This window comes from Peromyscus californicus, unplaced genomic scaffold, assembly GCF_007827085.1.
Source record: "Peromyscus californicus insignis strain IS unplaced genomic scaffold, ASM782708v3 Scaffold_13__1_contigs__length_99412109, whole genome shotgun sequence".
NCBI lineage: Eukaryota > Metazoa > Chordata > Mammalia > Rodentia > Cricetidae > Peromyscus > Peromyscus californicus.
Genome location: NW_026294424.1, coordinates 3,143,129 through 3,159,787, shown reverse-complemented (window position 1 = coordinate 3,159,787; position 16,659 = coordinate 3,143,129). Strand labels below are relative to the sequence as shown.

The 16,659-nt window shown below is 54.0% G+C and overlaps 1 protein-coding gene across 4 annotated transcripts in view; it reads left to right on the top strand.

The window, feature by feature from the left end:
• Positions 1-16,382, top strand: part of Acox3 (acyl-CoA oxidase 3, pristanoyl) — a 31,847-nt gene extending 15,465 nt beyond the window's left edge. For 3 of the 4 annotated variants that reach the window (XM_052736128.1, XM_052736130.1, XM_052736127.1), the window contains 10 exons: positions 1,575-1,757; positions 3,266-3,388; positions 4,709-4,829; positions 6,814-6,936; positions 7,638-7,751; positions 9,281-9,396; positions 10,427-10,601; positions 11,191-11,258; positions 11,913-11,999; positions 14,303-16,382. In XM_052736128.1, coding sequence (XP_052592088.1) covers positions 1,575-1,757; positions 3,266-3,388; positions 4,709-4,829; positions 6,814-6,936; positions 7,638-7,751; positions 9,281-9,396; positions 10,427-10,601; positions 11,191-11,258; positions 11,913-11,999; positions 14,303-14,422 — 1,230 coding nt within the window. In that variant the 3' untranslated portion in view covers positions 14,423-16,382. The remainder of the gene's footprint in view (positions 1-1,574; positions 1,758-3,265; positions 3,389-4,708; positions 4,830-6,813; positions 6,937-7,637; positions 7,752-9,280; positions 9,397-10,426; positions 10,602-11,190; positions 11,259-11,912; positions 12,000-14,302) is intronic. The other variant, XM_052736129.1, reaches the window with a different exon arrangement.
• Positions 16,383-16,659: the final 277 nt, after the last annotated feature.

Sequence of the window (16,659 nt, the reverse complement as noted above, 5' to 3'; positions counted from 1 at the left end):
AAAGTGAAGTTTCAAAAGGTTAGAGCCTGTGGTGGCAGAGCAAAGGTGTGGCAGCAGGAACGGCTGAGAGCTCACATCTGGATTCACAAGACAGAGAGACACACTGGGAATGGTGTGTTTTAAAACCCCAAAGCCTGCCCCCTCAGTGACACACCTGTTCTAACAAGGCCATCCTTCCCAAACAGTTCCACCGATAGTATTCAAACACATGAGCCTGTGGGGGCCATTTTCACTCATAGCACCATAGGAGGCCACTTGCAAAGCTGTGTCCAGATGGGGTAACCAGATGTGATAGTGGAGAATGGCCAGGCTGTCGATGGAGATGAACCATGCCCACAGCTCGGGAGTGGTGGGCAGGTGGGCAGGTGGCTGACCCTCAGAGGAGAAGTTTCAGGAGGATCCTCCCAGGAAGGACACTCCTCAGACAACCCTCACCCTTTGCCTGGTGGAATGCAAGAATGAATGCAACTAAATTACTTGAGAGGAAATTAGCCCTGTGAGCCAAGTAGCCACGTAAGACAGAACAGTACGAAAACAACCAATTACAATTTACCATAATGTCAGAGGCTTGGAAGAAAGAATGCAGTGGGAGGTACTGGAGAGGTGAGTGTCCTGCCTACCACAGCAAGGCTCAGGGAAGTGACAGACAAATGTCCCCAGCTAGAGAAAGAAAGACTCCTGAAGAGTATCTGTGTTGTTCCAAAGAGGAAATGAAGGAAACGCTATCTACTGACACACAAGGAAAAAACAGGGCCATTAGAGAGAAAGTTCAGAAACCATGCTGTCGGATGCAGGTGAATAACCACCACGTTACCTCTGTCCCTCCGGTGTGCCACTGAATGTGAACGTTTTGGTTGGTTGTTTTGCTTTTTCAAAACAGAGTTTCTCTGTGTAGCCCTGGCTGCCCTGGAACTTACTCTTGTAGACCAAGCTGGCCTCGAACTCAGAAATCTGCCTGCCTCTGTCTCCCAAGTGCTAGGATTAAAGGCGTATACCACCATCTCCTGGCAAATTTGAACACTTTTAATGCCAACAAAACTGTCTTCTCTACATGAGAGTGTGACAGCTGTTCCCTGTCTGGAAGACTGTCATACAAACACTACACTGTTTTGGAAGAAGGACCCAAACAGAGCGGCAGCAGGGGACAGGGAGCAAGGACACCAGGCTGTCCCACACCACCACTGAGCACAGCTTCTGCCTAACGGTGAAGAGCAGGATGGATGTGGAGTTGACAGTGAAGGCTGGAACACGGGCTTGGCAGCTGGGGTCTAAGGAGCCATTGCCCCAGCAGAGTGCCTGTTGGATGTGGAGGCCCCTGCTGGACCACCCCGCATTCTGGTGCCCATCCAGGAAAAGGCAGGGCACAGTGCCCTCAGGTGGACAGTTGGCAGGTCACAAAGAAAAGGAGCCCACACAGCTCAGTCACAGTGCTTCTCTACTCAGAGCTCCCTCCTTGGGCAGCTGGGAGGCCTCTCCTCTACTCACAATGCATCTGGGGTACACCTTCATCTTTGGGGCATCCTCTGAGGCTGCATAACATCTGGCTGACATGTGACACTGCTTTTCTTCCCCAGGATGTCCGGCAACGTTTCGGAGCATCCTTGGGCAGTCTGTCCTCAGGACGCATCTCCATTATTGGCATGTCCGTGGTCAACCTGAAGCTGGCCATGTCCATAGCGATCCGATTCTCAGCCACGCGGTGTCAGTTTGGACCCACAGATGAGGAAGAAATTCCTGTCCTTGAATATCCACTGCAGGTACTGGCCCTCTGCATCATTTCCTGCTCTCTGCTCTTCTTGGTCCCTGGGAGTTGGTGAGAGTTCTTAGGGGCTGCCCTGAGAATCCGACAGTAGGCAAGAGTGCACCTGCCAGGCACCAGGGCCTTGGGGTGGCTTTTAATGAAAAAGGCCTATGTATGCTCAAAAGGAGGCACACGGGCAGAGGAGAGCCAAGGATGCTGGTGGCAGGTGCAAGCCTGCTCAATGTGCAGATGAGGTCACCCTGCCCTGGCAGGTGATGCTGTTCTGGGTCAGGCTACATTCTTTGACTTATCTGTCCCATCCCTAAGAAATGGCCCTGAGGAAGTCATTTCTGGAAGCAGCAGGTGAGCACAGCCCTTTAAACACTCCGGCATTTAAAGCAGAAGTGGTACCCAGCCTCGCATCCTCAGAGGCAGCAACAGGGCAAAGCAGAGAGGCCACAAGTGGAAAGGGGCACATCATAGCCACCCGCTGTGATCCCCACTGCCTGCCCTGTGCAGTCAGAGCCCCACTGCCTGTCCTATTCAAGGTGTCCTATTGGGTGCCCTTTGTAGCCAGAGGGGCAGTCTTTATGGGGACAAGGGTCAGGTAGGTGACCTGGTTGCTAAATCTGGCTTAGGTCTTGTGCTGAGTGCTGCATTAAGTGTCCGAGTGACAGTCCGAGGAAATGAGACAGAATTACCCTTTCTCTTCACTTTCCTCTTATGTTGGCACTGCGCTGTTTAGGAAGCAAATATTTTTAAGAAAGGTGTCACTCTGCCTGGATGGTCCGTGTGCCCTACTATGCTGTCAGCCTTGTTCCCATGTTGACCACTCTGGGTGCCAAGGGCAGCCCAGTGGCTAAGGAGCTCTAACCAAAGCCCTCGCTGATGCTGCCCCTTCCTGGGGCTGCAGAAGGCTTACAGAGTAGGCACGTGGAAACCCCTGACATCATGCCTGACACTTTGCACACGTGGAACAGCCGTGGTGGCGGCTCAGTGGGTCCCTTTCGGCGCCACCTGTCCCCTCTAGCCCATTCATCTCCTCCTCCATTTGTCCATCCAGCAGGGGGTGTATGCCACGTGTGTCAGGTGTGGTGTGTGGGTCCCCCCACCCCAGGGGGACTGATCACCTTTCATGGATTCAAGAAGTATGGTGCAAGCTGAAGAGATGGCTTGGTGGTTTAAAGCACTTGCTGCTCCTCCAGAGGACCTGGGTTTGATTCTCAGCACGTTATGGTGGCTCACAACCATCTGTGACTCCAGGTCCTGGGGAATCTGCTACCTTCTTCTGCCCTTCTTGGGTACCAGGTGCACATGAAGTGCATATATCTAGTACATGCGGGCAAAACATTCATGCACATAAAATAAGCATTAAAAATCGATGCCTGTCTTGAACTGAACTGGCACCAGCGGTGGGTTTCCTTCCTTCCTGAGGAAGCTGGCTCCAGGTTCCCAGGGTCAGTGTAGACTGGCTGACCGGGCCAGCCCCTCTTGAGTACCTGTCGTGTGTCTTGTTTCCCTCAGCAATGGCGCCTACTTCCATACCTGGCAGCTGCCTATGCCTTGGACCACTTCTCTAAGACACTTTTCTTGGACCTGATAGGGCTCCAGTATGGCCTGCTCGAGGGAAACCACAGTGCCAGGCAGGTGAGCATCTGTTTTACCGTTGCCAAGGTTGAGCCGCCCCTTTTCAGCCCTGGAGCCAAACACAAGCAGCTGGCTGTGGGAAGAGAGCCTGTGGGAATTCCTTCAGCTGCCCCACCGGCTTGGGGTTTGGCTTGCCCAGTGACTTGCAGTTTGGGCTACATCCATCCCCCCATTTCCTAGGGAGGTGCTGGCAGAGCAGAGCTCACAGCTTCTGAGAGCACAATGTTTCCACACTGTGCGTTGCCACCCCTCAGAGGATGTCTCAGCTCTTGTCTTTTCGTAAACAACTCTACAGAGTTCTGAATCCACTCTCTCCAAGTTGACAGCCCAGGATTTGTGCCCGAAGTGAGTGAGCATGCAGCCCCACTGGCTCAGCTGCTCCTCACAGGGAAGTCCGTTGCCGGCTTCTCTGTTGGTAGCCTAGGGGTGGGTGTTTGTTCCTCCTTGTGCTACCCCCCGAGTGGAAATCAGATGTGAACAAAAGACATGGGTCTAGAAGCGGATGAGAAGTGCTGCAGACTGCGGCTGCGTACTCTATCCTAAACAGTCGGTCAGAAGAGCTGCATTGGGATGCCCAGCCCAGATCTGGAGTGAGAGGTGGAGCGTTGCACATTCTGGCATGGTTCTCTGGAAAGGCACAGGCTCCTTAGGGGTGCTGCTGACATGGTGGGGCCACCATGCTTTCCCTAGTGAGTCTGTAACCTGCCTGTCTTTTCTTTCTGAAACCATGTGGTTGAACCCGGCCAGGCACAGTAGCAACTGAAACTCTCCTCAGTTCAGACAGACAGTGCTGGCTAAATGGATAGTTTTGTGTAGCAGGCGTTGCCTTCAGTGAAGTAGAAATGAGGATGTGTATGAAGCAGATGTGAGCTTCAGGAAGGAAGGCCCAGGAGTGCCCATGCTGCCAAGCCCTCACCAAACATCTGCACGAGCATGGTCCTAGCCCTCCCTCTCCTCAGAGGGCTGCATTGGTTGTACAGTGTTGTGCCAATCTCTGCCCCTGATTTGTGGCCTTCTGCAGATGGGCATGGTCAGTATGCATCCATGAACTTTGTGGGAACCAAGTAATAGGCATTCTCCAGCCGTCTGTAGTGGGTATGCGGCCCTTGAGACAGATTATCCACATAGAGGCGAGATGCACTCGTTTTCATGCTGTGAACCTGTGCCGTGGGGTGCTGTCCACCTGGTCTCTGTTCCCGAGTGCGTTCTGACCCCTTTTCAGTACAGTGGGTTTCCTTTCTTTGACACTAGTGCTGAAGCTGGGGACTGACTTGCATTGTGAGTCTGTCTTCACCTCTTCTCACTGGGTTCTCTCCACAGGCAGAGCTTGGACGTGAGATCCATGCCCTGGCATCAGCTGGCAAGCCCCTAGCCTCCTGGACAGCCCAACAGGGGATCCAGGAGTGCCGCGAGGCATGTGGGGGACACGGCTATCTGGCCGGTAAGTTTGGGGCAGTTTTTGATCCTCAGTTCCCTCCCATGGCCTGTTAGACCAGGGTTCCACAAAGTGCAGCTGATTTTTCTGATAAGATTTTTGTTGGAATGCAGCTGTGCCCAGTCAGGCACACACTTTCTCTCAGCCATACCCACTCAGGCACACACTTTCTCACAGCCATACCCACTCAGGCACACACTTTCTCACAGCCATACCCACTCAGGCACACACTTTCTCACAGCCATACCCACTCAGGCACACACTTTCTCTCAGCCGTACACACTCAGGAACACCCTTTCTCTGCCTGTTTCCATACGTAAGTGGCAGTGCTAAGTCCTCATGACAGAGACCTCAAATGTTTACCCTCTGGCCTGTCACAGGGCAAGTTCACCAACCCCTGTCCTAGTCAGATCTCACTTTTTGAGGCTTCAGGCTTCCTGGTCAGAATTTGGAATAATGAGGAAGTGTGAAATGTGTGTGATCCCAGCATGCAGCTGAGTGGAATTAGCAGGTTATTTCAGTGCGACATTTGGCTGATGACTTGGTAGGGAACCAGCACTGGTTTTAATGTAGTTCTGAAACCTGGATAAGATGAGCCTTACTGATGCCGAGCATCACAGCACACAGGCAGCTAGTACATGACTGGGGGTGAACAACCAGCTGGTCCAGTCAGAGCCTGGCGTGGTCTCCATGGTAACGGGACAGGTTACCCTCACTGTGTCTCAGCTTTCTAATTAAAAGATGGTGGAATTATACACACAGCATGTGGGTTCTTCCGAGGAGTCAGTGCATATATCTGATTAGAGGGCCTGGCCTATATCACTGTAGTATACAGTACTAACTGTATTATAGCAGAGCAGTGGCCGGGTAATACTTTTCTACCATTAATTCAGAATGGTTACTCTGACCTCCACGCTCTGCCACTCACCTGCAGGACCTCTGCTATTCACATCAGAAATGACTAATAGCTAGCTGCTCAAAGATGGCCACTGCTGATGCAGACAGCGTGGAACTGCCAACCCTTCAGTGGCCAGAGAGATGATGCAGGCTGCTGTGGAGCTGTGGACGTTCCTGTGACAGTCTGGATTTGATGCTCCCAGTAGCCTGCCCTGGCCACGCAGCATGTTCTGGTCTAGCCTCCACTCCCCTGCACGCTCTCTCTTACTGGCACTGACTCGCAGTGGCCGTGTCTTGAGTTATTTATTTGTGTACGTGTTTTTGTCCTTTCTACAATGTTCTCAGTAGGGCTTTTAGTTGTTGTTATGACTCACAAAAACACATAAACAGTTTAGCTGCATTCTGGTTTTAAATAGAATAAGGAAATTACATCTTGAAGCACGATAGACAAACATGACCGACTCATGGCTCATGACTTACCAGGATGCAAGGAGCAAAGTCAACAGGAATGTAAAGAGTCACATCGAGGTTACGTGCCAGCTGTCTGGTCCCCCGGGAGATCCACCCCAGACCTTTACCTCGTGTGTTAGCTGTAGTGTGGAGGAGCCGGGAGCTGGGCTGGCTCCTCCATCTGCCTCAGAGGGAGTGTTTTCCATCGGAGGAAGGCCTGAGAGGTTGCAGGCCCCGGGCAAAGCACATCTCATGAAGTGCACGCAGGCCCTGGGAAAGCAATCTCAGGTTAGACATTGGCTTTTTAAGGCTTCATTTAGCTATAGAAGAGTAGCCCCATGTCCTGTCTCTGGAGTGGTCCCCACGCTCTGGGGAAGCTCTGCTAGGTGATTCCTCGGGTAATCCCAACAGGCAGGAAGGTGACAGTCCTAGGTCCTCACTGTCACCAACCCTGCATTGAGTGTTCTTGTGCCATCCCACAGTCTACCTGGAGGTGACTTTTCTTCCCTAAGGATGGGGAACAGCCAGCAGATGTGGGCCAAGGGGCATGGAGGCGAGCACTTCCTGCCCCTGCCTGGGTGGGCCTGTGGGAGGGGCATCTCTCAGAGCATCTTGAGTGACAATGTAGCATTTTTTCTTCCAGTGAATCGGCTTGGTGACCTCAGAAATGACAATGATCCAAACTGCACCTATGAAGGTGACAACAACGTCCTGCTGCAACAGACCAGCAATTACCTGCTCAGCTTCCTGGAGCGCCGGCTCCAAGGTGGGCAGCTCCGTAGGAGCTGAGCTCAGCAGGCACAGGACTCTCTCAGTCTCGGGGGATTCTAAGCTTGTGTCAGGATGTGTCCTCAAGCCAGGCATGGTGGCACAGTCCCATAATCTCAGTACTCAGGGGGCCAAGGAGGGAGCTTCTCAAGGTAGAGGCAAGACATTGTCTCACCGGGCAGTGGTGGCCCATGCATGCCTTTAATCTTACCACTTGGGAGGCAGACGGATCTCTGTGAGTTTGTGCAGAGCCTGGTCTATAGAGTGAGTTCCAGAACAGCCAAGGCTACACAGAGAAACCTTGTCTCCCAAAACCAAACCAAACCAAAACACTATCTCAAAAATAAAAAGCTGCCAGGCGGGGGTGGCGAATGCCTTTAATCCCAGCACTCGGGAGGCAGAGCCAGGTGGATCTCTGTGAGTTCGAGGCCAGCCTGGGCTACCAAGTGAGTCCCAGGAAAGGCGCAAAGCTACACAGAGAAACCCTGTCTCGAAAAACCAAAAATAAAATAAAATAAAAAGCTAAAGCAAAGATGGGCCATCTGCAGGGCGAATAAAGGTCATCACCTGGTGGCAGAGGGGCTTCCTGGGTGCAGGCAGAGTAGAGGCACCTATCCAGAGATGGATGAGCTAGCAGGCCAGGCTCTGTGGGTGGGGCCTCCTTGTCTTTCTCCTAAGTCACTGAAGTGTGTGCTCTAGATGGAGCTGCCTTCACAAGCCCTCTCAAGACAGTGGACTTTCTGGAAGCCTATCCTGGAATCTTGGACCAGAAGTTCATGGGCTCCAGCCAAGCTGACTGGCTGGACTCAGCAGGTACTAGCCTTCTCCCCTCCATTGTCTGGCATTTTCCTTTTCCTGCCAGGAGTGCATCTGGCCACAGGGAGGGACTGTGGCACTTACACCTGGGTGACCATTGATGGGGGCAGGTGCTTTTCTGGCTTGCAACATTTCCTTGGTTTAGTTGCTGTCCATAAATCTTGGAAAGGTCTCTGTGGTACCCACCTTTCCTGCTGCCCAGGACTTGATCCTAAACAGTGAGCCTCATGAACTAAGAATGGATGGGCATTACCCCAGCCTCGGCTGTGGCCTCCAGAAGTTGATGCAGGTGTTTGACATGCTAAGGATGACATTTAAGGTTCAAGGGTGACCGTCAGGCAGCCCTGGATCCTGTCCTGAGGCTGTCTGGGTATTGAAAGAACCAGATATCCACTGTCTTACAGTGTAAAAGTAGATATCCAAAGTCAAGTTCCCTTCCTTGCCTCTCCCTGATCCTGGGGGTTCCAGGCACCCTTGGTTTGTGGCTATGACACTCCACCCTCTGCCTCTGTTGTTGCAAGATATCCTTTGTGTCCTCCAAATAAGGACCCTTGTTGTTGGATTTGAGGCCTGCCCCAATCCAGGGTGACCGCTTTATTAGCTACTTCTTCCCACTGCACAGACCCTTTTTTTAAAGCCAGTCACGAATTCCAGGGGTCAGAACCCGGTAGACATTTGGGGACCACCTGTTTGCAGCATACCTGGAAGGACCCTGAGAAGGGTGTACCACTCCAGACCCCAGCCCTGCCTCACCTGCTCTTAGAACACCTGAGACTGAAGTCACAGCGTCCTACCTTTCCGCCGCAGCTTCCCTCTGCATGTAGGATGTGGAGCATAGACCCCACCACGTGGCTGGTCAGAACCTATCTCCCGTCCATGGCTGTGTGCCCTCCTAGTTCACCAGTGCCCTGTGTCCTGAGTAGTGTGGGAAGTCAGCTCAGGTGTGGCAGGAAGGATAAGCCCCGCTTCTGCCTCTCTGCCATTTGGCTGGCTAGGTCCCAGTAACCCACCTCAGTCCGCCCCCCCCCCCCCCCCGCCTCTGGAGCTGGCTTTCTGCTGCCAGGGGGAGCTTGTAGGGAGCAGCATGCTAGGCTGAGGCCTTGGCAGGGCAAGTGCCAACCTACAGCCCTCTAGCTGACCAGTGAGGCTGAGGATGGGAATACAGGCGCCCATCCTCTCAGCCCCTGGCCACCCTTGGCAGTTAGGCACCCTGATGCCCATGTAGGCCTCAGTGCCCCTGAAAGGCAGTCACTGTGTCTTAGCTGACTGAGTGGCCCTGTGATCTGCAGTCACAAAGCTGCAATGACAGTGTGGAAATGCTGTCAGTTACACCCACCCTGTCAACGCCACCTGGTAGAGGGCCTCGGGCAGCTACCCTCAGTGCTAGATTTCCCTGTCCGCAAGACGCCCGTCCTCTACCGTCCTCATGAAGACCGCCAGGGTACACGTGGCCGGCGGTGCTGTCTGCCCAGGCTTACGGGTGTGGTGACAGGCGTTCTCAGTTGTTGCCTGTGTCCCCTCCAAAGCCCCCCTGGCAGCATACCGCTGGCTTGTCTGCTACCTGCTCCAAGGGAGTCATCAGAAATTCTGTCAAGAGAAAAAGTCCAGAGGCAGCGACTTTGAAGCAAGAAACAGCAGCCAGGTAGGTCCGTTTCCCAGTTTGCGTCTGTCCGGCTTGCTCTGGTGTCTCTTGTGAGATGTCAGCGCCCGGGCAGTTGCGGGCCATGATGTCAGCCACCCTGTAAGGCCATGACTGCCAGCCTTGCCGCCTGTGGGAGAGATGAAGGATGCCAGGTTGACAGTGCCAAGAGTGGCTGCTGGGAACCAGAAGAGCAGCAGCTGGAGTGGGGTGTGGGGAGGGAGGGCAAGGGCCCACAGTCAGGGCTCTCGGTCGGGCAGCACCTCCGCAGCCCACCCCTCACCCCTTCCTACCCCTCTGTTCAGCACTTCTCAGCCACCATCTTCAGTTGGGAAGGGCCACAGTGCCTTCTACTCCCCGGCCACCTGGCTTGGTGTCCCCCCACACCCCCAGAAACAGCCTGTGCTTGGGTTCACAGTCAAGCCTCACATGTGTGCATTTTAATCCTCTGTGGATTGAAAAGTTCCGGTGAGGCATTGCACTGGGGGCCGGGAAAGATGTTCTCACGGTCGTCAGCAATCGGTTCGGTTATCAGAGAAGGCTGCCCAAGGGGTCTTTGGTGGCTAGCCTCTCTAGGGAGGTGACCAGTCTGTGTCGAGAGAGGGGAATCCCACAGGACCTGCGGCCGCTCGCCAATCTCACACGCAGTATCGGAACAGGGGCTCTGCATTTTGGGAGCCCTGGACAACAGTGTATCCTTAGCCCTGTCCAGTAGGACCTGTGTTCCTACACCATCCTAGGCACACAAGAGGACAGGTCCTATGCCCTGGAACCACTTGCTGGTGTCACAGTACTGTAGTGACAGCCTGTTGGGCCTCTAGTCTCTTAGGAGTTGGGCATGGGGCCAAGTGAACGTGGGCTGTCTTGGAGTGTGTAAATGTTATAGCTTTCCCTTTGCGGGGCTTAGCTTCAACTTGGAGATCTGTGTTTTGAGTCTACAGGTCCCTGTATTCTCTCTTCATACGAGACCCAGTTGTGCGGTCACAGTGATCGGCTGCCTCCAGCACACACCAAGCCTCTGTTCTGTTTGCAGGTGTACTATTGCCGGCCCCTGGCCCTGGTCTTCCTAGAGCTCACTGTGGTACAGCGATTCCACACGCACACACACAGCTCCAGCGTGCCTCCATCTCTGCAGGCCGTGCTTAGGCGGCTCAGCATGCTCTACAGCCTCTGGTCCCTGAGCCGGCACATGGCCCTGCTCTACCGAGGTGAGGCTGGCGCTTAGACCTCAGTCTGAGAAGGCCTAGTGACTAGGTACCTTTCTCGTTAGTGAAAATCGTCACAGGCGTAGCTCCTGTCACCAATATATTCCCAGCTGCACAGACCACTGTAGAGCTTCTACAGGAAGGCTGCTGTGGGCTTGAGGTGACACCAAGGGGCAGGGTGGGTGTCCTACTCTGTCCCCTGGTGGCTTCAGAGGCCTGCGTGCCCCACACCCCACAGCCCCATGCCCCCTCTTGGCTGCCAGCTCCTCACATCTACCCGGCAGTGCATCTGGACACCCGTGTAGTCTGATGCCGACACCTGCCTACCTGTGTATTCCTTGTTCCTCCTGTGGTAGGATTCCACCCAGCCCTGAGCCTCAGGGCCTTGCCTCCCTCCCAGCTTCTTAGCCAGGCCGGACCCATGCCTGGGAGCAAGGCCCCTCAGAACTGGCCCTGAGCCCGCAGGTTTCTTCTGAGACATCACAGTAGGCTGGTCAGTGCCGGGATACCCTGACACCTCTGGCCAAAACGCCTAATGGGGCTGAGTGGAAAAGCCACTTCTGAAGTGCCGTTGACAAGGTTGTGCTTGCAGGTGGCTACATTTCTGGAGAACCAGCAGGAAGAGCGATGGAGGACGCCATCTTGGCACTGTGTGAGCAGGTGAGGCACCTCACCTCTGTTGGGATCCTCTTTGTCCGCACCGTGTGGGCCCCCACTGTTATCCTGAGGCTGTTCACCCATGTTCTGCCATCACCCAAATGTTAACTTAAACTTCAGTGTGCTTGGCAGGAGTTATTTGAAGAAAAAAAAATTGTTTGCATTTCAAGAAAATCCTTGGGCGTCTCCACAGCCAATTGCTCTGTGGGGCTCCATAATAGTATGTGTGAGGAAGCGGGGGTCACGGAACCGCCGTCTCAACTGCAAGTGTGATAGCTTTCCCAGGAGCTCAGGAGCACTTTTTGCCCTTGTGGCTTCTGGACTTCCTTTCCTGCTTCAGAACAGCAGTGGCCAGATTGGCCATAGGCTGGGATGAGCCTCCTGGGACATGCTAACAAGCTGCACTCATCACCTCTGCCAGCCTCGCAGCCTAGCTGCAATAGCAAACGCTGGCCGTCCTGAGTGAATGGCGACATGGTGGAAATATGCAAACACCCAGGGAGTCCATAACCGAGGAGGCCGGTGAGGCCTCAGAGCGCTGTGCGCCTGCTCAGGTTTCCAGTGCACTGTAGCAACCAGCTGAGTGGCTCTGTTACTCCACGGTTGCCCTGGAGACCGTAGGGTGTCGCCAAGTAGACGGACTTTGTTTCCCAACAGCTGAAAGATGATGCGGTGGCTCTGGTGGACGTGATCGCCCCTTCTGACTTTGTTCTGGGCTCCCCAATTGGCAGAGCTGATGGTGAGGTAAGGGGAGTGGCCCCCTGCGGCCACCGAGGCTTGGCCGGAGTCTGTGCGGGTCCTAAGGTAGTGAGCAGTCTTGGGTGCCTTCCTAGAACTTATCACACTTGGAGGGCTTTCTGGGGACAAGAGAAATCAGGTGGTGTCACAGCTCTTTGCCACTCCAGCTCTGTAGTCTTGGGTTCCCATTCCTGATGGCCCTTTACCCTATGGAACAGGGAAGTCACACTGCTGCCCTGGGGTGACATACAGTTCCTCTGTGAAGACTGAGGTCTCAGCCTCCTCACCCCTCCCTGCCTGCTCTCCACATGGGCCCTGCAGCTCAGTCACAGACACCATTAGCCACCCTGGCCCTGGCCTTTCAGATCAGACAATCTGCTTTCTCCTTTTTAAAGCCTTGAGCATCTTCAGTTTCTCCTCTAGCCTGCCTCCAACCCCAGCTGACTACCCCTTAACCATCCCAACTCTGGGGGCCGCTGCCCCTCTGTGCCTACCTGTACAGCCCCACAGCCCTCACTTAACTTCCTAATGCCCACTTGCCACCAAATTCTAGAATGGTTTGTGCAGAAGCAGTTAGTGGGCTTAGGTCTCTCGATCCACAGGGTGTCCCACCCGCCAGCAGCCAGGCACCCTGCACCCTCCTGCCCTGCCATACCGACCTCTGTTTCTTCTGCCATTTTATACTGTGCTGCTGTGGCCCTCCAACCCCAGACCCCATTCTCCCCTCTGTTCTAGTGTGCCGGGCTGGTTCCCATCACAAGGCCCTTGCATATGCTGCGCCACTGTCTGGAGCACCCTCTGTCCACTCAGCCTGGCCTAAGCCCTGCCAGCTCTGTCCCCCTCACACAAACAAACATCCATCCTTCTGCCAGGTGGCCCTGCCAGCTCAGAAGTCACTTCCTGTGTGACACCCTACCACAAGGTGATGGCCATGTAGGAAGGCGCTCACAGCCTGGCATTTCACAGTACCCTGTTACCCACGGGGCAATGCCCCCATTATTCTGGCAGCATGACACTGTGGGGTGTTTCAGCCATGTGCTTGAGGTCTGATGGTTGTGAGCTGTGGGATGGGTTTAACTCCTACCCACCCCAGGACCATGGTGGCCACCTGTGAGATGGAGGGCAATAGTAAGGGCATGGAACCCACTGTCTTTAAGAGCACTGGACTCAGTGCTTCACAAGCCTATGAGGGGCCTGTTGGGGGGTGGTTCTGAACCCCAAGATTGGCACACTCAGGCTGCATGTGCATTAGGGTGGGCATCCAGGAGCAGACAGGACTGGGCAAAGAGTTCCCAGATGCATCAGAGCATTTGCAGGCAGGGCAATGGCCCACTGTGTTACCACGTCATTTTTCTAAGAGCCCAGGATGCAGAGAAGCCTGCCAAGGGGCCCATGCACAGCAGAGCCAGTCATGGGCGGAGGTCTGGGCCCTGGTGTTAGAGTTGATGGACAAAGGACTTGGTATGGACAGAGCACCAAGGAGTGGAGCTTGCCTCCCTTGGATCCCTCCAGGCAGACAGGCTTCTCAGGCATTTGTAAGAAGGACCTGTATTGTAGGACACTCCATGCAGGGGCCTGTCGCCTGCAGAAGGAGCTGCAGCACATGCCCTCTGGAACTGCTGGAGGTGGAGAGGAGCTGTCCCTAGATGGAGGGGGACTTCTGGCTCTGAGTGCTGCAGCTCATCTCGTAGCCCGAGGCAGTGCCTGGCAGGATGACTAACTGTACACGCTCCCAGCATAAGGAAGTGGTGCTCTGACCCAGCTCTCATAGGTAGACATGACTTCCAATGCGCAGACTCAGGGGGGATCTGAGAGAGCAGAGTGCTCAGCATTGTGAAATGTGGTCAAGTTCACACTCCATGGGGGGGCAGGCCAGGTCTGCAGTGCGGGGGCGGGGGGGGGGGGCAGCTGCCCTGGTCTCCTGGCTTGTACTTTCTGAGGTGTAGGGTAGCTGGGGACAGGTCTCAGAGAAGACAGAACATGTCCTGGCAAATGTGGGAGGTGAGGGTAGGGGTGGGGGCAACGAGCCTATGCGGATGTAGGGGTGGCCACCATGGACAAAGAATTCCCAGGGAGGGACATCTCACAAGGGGATGGTTCCCATCAGAAATGCTTTTATGGCACTTTATAATTAAATTTCCTTAATTACTTCCTACTAAAAAAAATTAAAGGCTTATATAAATTAAACATACATCATCCTAACATTTCCAAAAAAGTGACAGTGGGATATTTCCTGTCCTCACAAAACCAGAGGGAATCACACTGGCCACTTACCCTCTGCCAGTTACTGCCTTTGCTTCTCCCTGCAGCTCTATAAAAACCTGTGGGCAGCTGTCCTGCAGCAGGACGGTGTGTTGGAGCGTGCCACCTGGTGGCCTGAGTTCACTACCAACAAACCCTTGGCCAGCAGGCTGAAGTCCCAGCTGTAGACATGATGGGAGAGGCGGCCACAGCAGAAGCGGCTGATCCAGAGGCCTGGACCCAGGACACCAAGATACCCACGCTGAAAACCATGCACACCATGCCTCTTCCTGGTCCCTAGTCAACCTGTCACCCCCAACTTCAAATGGGGACAGGTCATGTCTCATGTACAGGGTCAGGGAGTTTGCACAGTGTGTCTCCCTGAGGGTCTTGGGATTTTAGTGAAGGATTTTACCCATGCTCTCTTGGGATACAGATAGGAAGGAAAAGTCAGGGCTCACAATGAAGGCTTCTGCTCGGGAACTTTGGGGTCCATGGGAGATTTTTGCAAAGCTCTAGTCTCTATTCTGCCTTCTGATTCTTTAACCCTTCTGTGCTGTGGCCATACCTCTGTTTACTTGTCACTTATGGCTCTGTACCATGGAGCATGAGAATGATGTCATTTGAAGATTTTTATGGGAAAACTGCTTTATTACTTATTTTGGTGGCACCAGAAGTTTCCCTGAGGAAGTGCCCCTGTAGATGAAGGGATCCCACAGAGGAAGGGTTCCACAGAGGAAGGGCTCCCACTGAGGAAGTGCCCCCACAGAGGAAGTGCCCCCACAGAGGAAGTGCCCCCACAGAGGAAGTGCCCCCACAGAGGAAGGGCTCCCACAGGGGAAGGGCTCCCACCGAGGAAGGGCTCCCACAGGGGAAGGGCATGGTGGTGGGGACATCTAGCCTATTCACCATGACATCCCCACTGTGTCAGTGACAGGGTGGCAGTGGTTTCAGTCCTTTTATTTCTAAAACAGGGGCAATGCCCGGTGCCATCTGTCCCCACCTAGCATCCCTCAGCAAATTCACACATGACATGACCCTGCTACATGGCCACCGCCAGACCCTAGTGCTTCTGAGAGCTATGGGGGCCGTGCTGCCGTCCTTTCCCGCTGTAGGAAGGATCCTGTCCTCTTAGCCTTTCCGATGGGCTGTTCTGAGCCCCAGGTGCTTGCTGAGCCCGAGTCTCTGTCTTCAGCACCTTGCTCTTGGTCAACCTCCCCACCCCCCGCCCTGGCTCAGCCCCCTCCCAGAGTTCCACTCCAGCCCAGTGGCATGGGTGGGCTCTGGGGACCGCCAACTGGAGTCCCTGTGGAACATGGGAACCATGTGTTCACAGATGATCCCCTCCACTTGGATCTGTGGCTTTTCCCAACAGGGAGGACTAAGTCTTAGGTCTCCTTGGGTCCTGCCAGCTCTTGGGGTTTGTGCTTACCCCTCCTGCCGCACAGTGGTCACCTCAGTCACCTGTGTGGGTGACTTGGTTTTTGTGTGTGTTGGGGGGGGGGAGCTTGGTTTACTATCCTGTCTGATTGGAGGCTGACCAGCATGTCACAGAAGTGGCTAAGGTCGGTAGAGTGTGGCATTAAGATAAGTCACGTGGTTCCCGGGGTGAAGCAGTCTGACTGCAGAGCTTCCATTGGTGGCTCCGATGCCCACAGAGTTGAAGTGATGAAAAATGTATCAGCAGTGATAACTTCTGGGGGAGGAAGGGTCAGTTTTCTTTTAAGAGTGGCCACTGGTGGGTTGACCATGCTCTATTGCATGTTCACACACCCGAGAGCTTATGTGCAGGCACAAAGAGGACTTGATGGATTTTTTAAAAATGTGTGTGTGTGTTTTCATATCCACCCATTGGGTATGTCTTTGTCCCTGGGGCAGAGACTGGCTCTCTGGACACCCAGACTTCGATGGATGTCCTGTTAGCTTGCAGGCATCACATGCCTTGCAAGGATGAAGCCTGTATCCTTAGTCACTGCCAGGGTGCATGTGCTCCACTCCTGTTCTGAGGGTGAGGCTGGTGGCATGTGAAACAGGCCTGTGGGCAGGAGCCACATTATTAAGACAGACTTGTAAAGGTCCCTTAAAAAATGAAACATTTATAAACAGCAGTAAAAACTTGAATAATTGCAATAAAGTGTTGAAATTGAAGCCCTGATTTCTCCTCTTGTGTCTGGGTGCTGTTGGGCAACAGCCGAGTTCGAAGAAGAAAACACGTTCCTGGCGACCTCACACCTTACTCATTTACTTTGGTCACAAGGCACAGAGCCTGTTCTGTGTCTGTTAGCTCCTGTCAAGTTCCCTCCACCCAGGAGAAGCTGGAGCAGTGGGAGTGACCTGTGTTGTGTGGTCCTCTTGCCTCTCCCAGGGATCTCCATCATCGCCTGGCTTTGCATCACCAGGTGTCATGTTAGCATGCATCCTATTA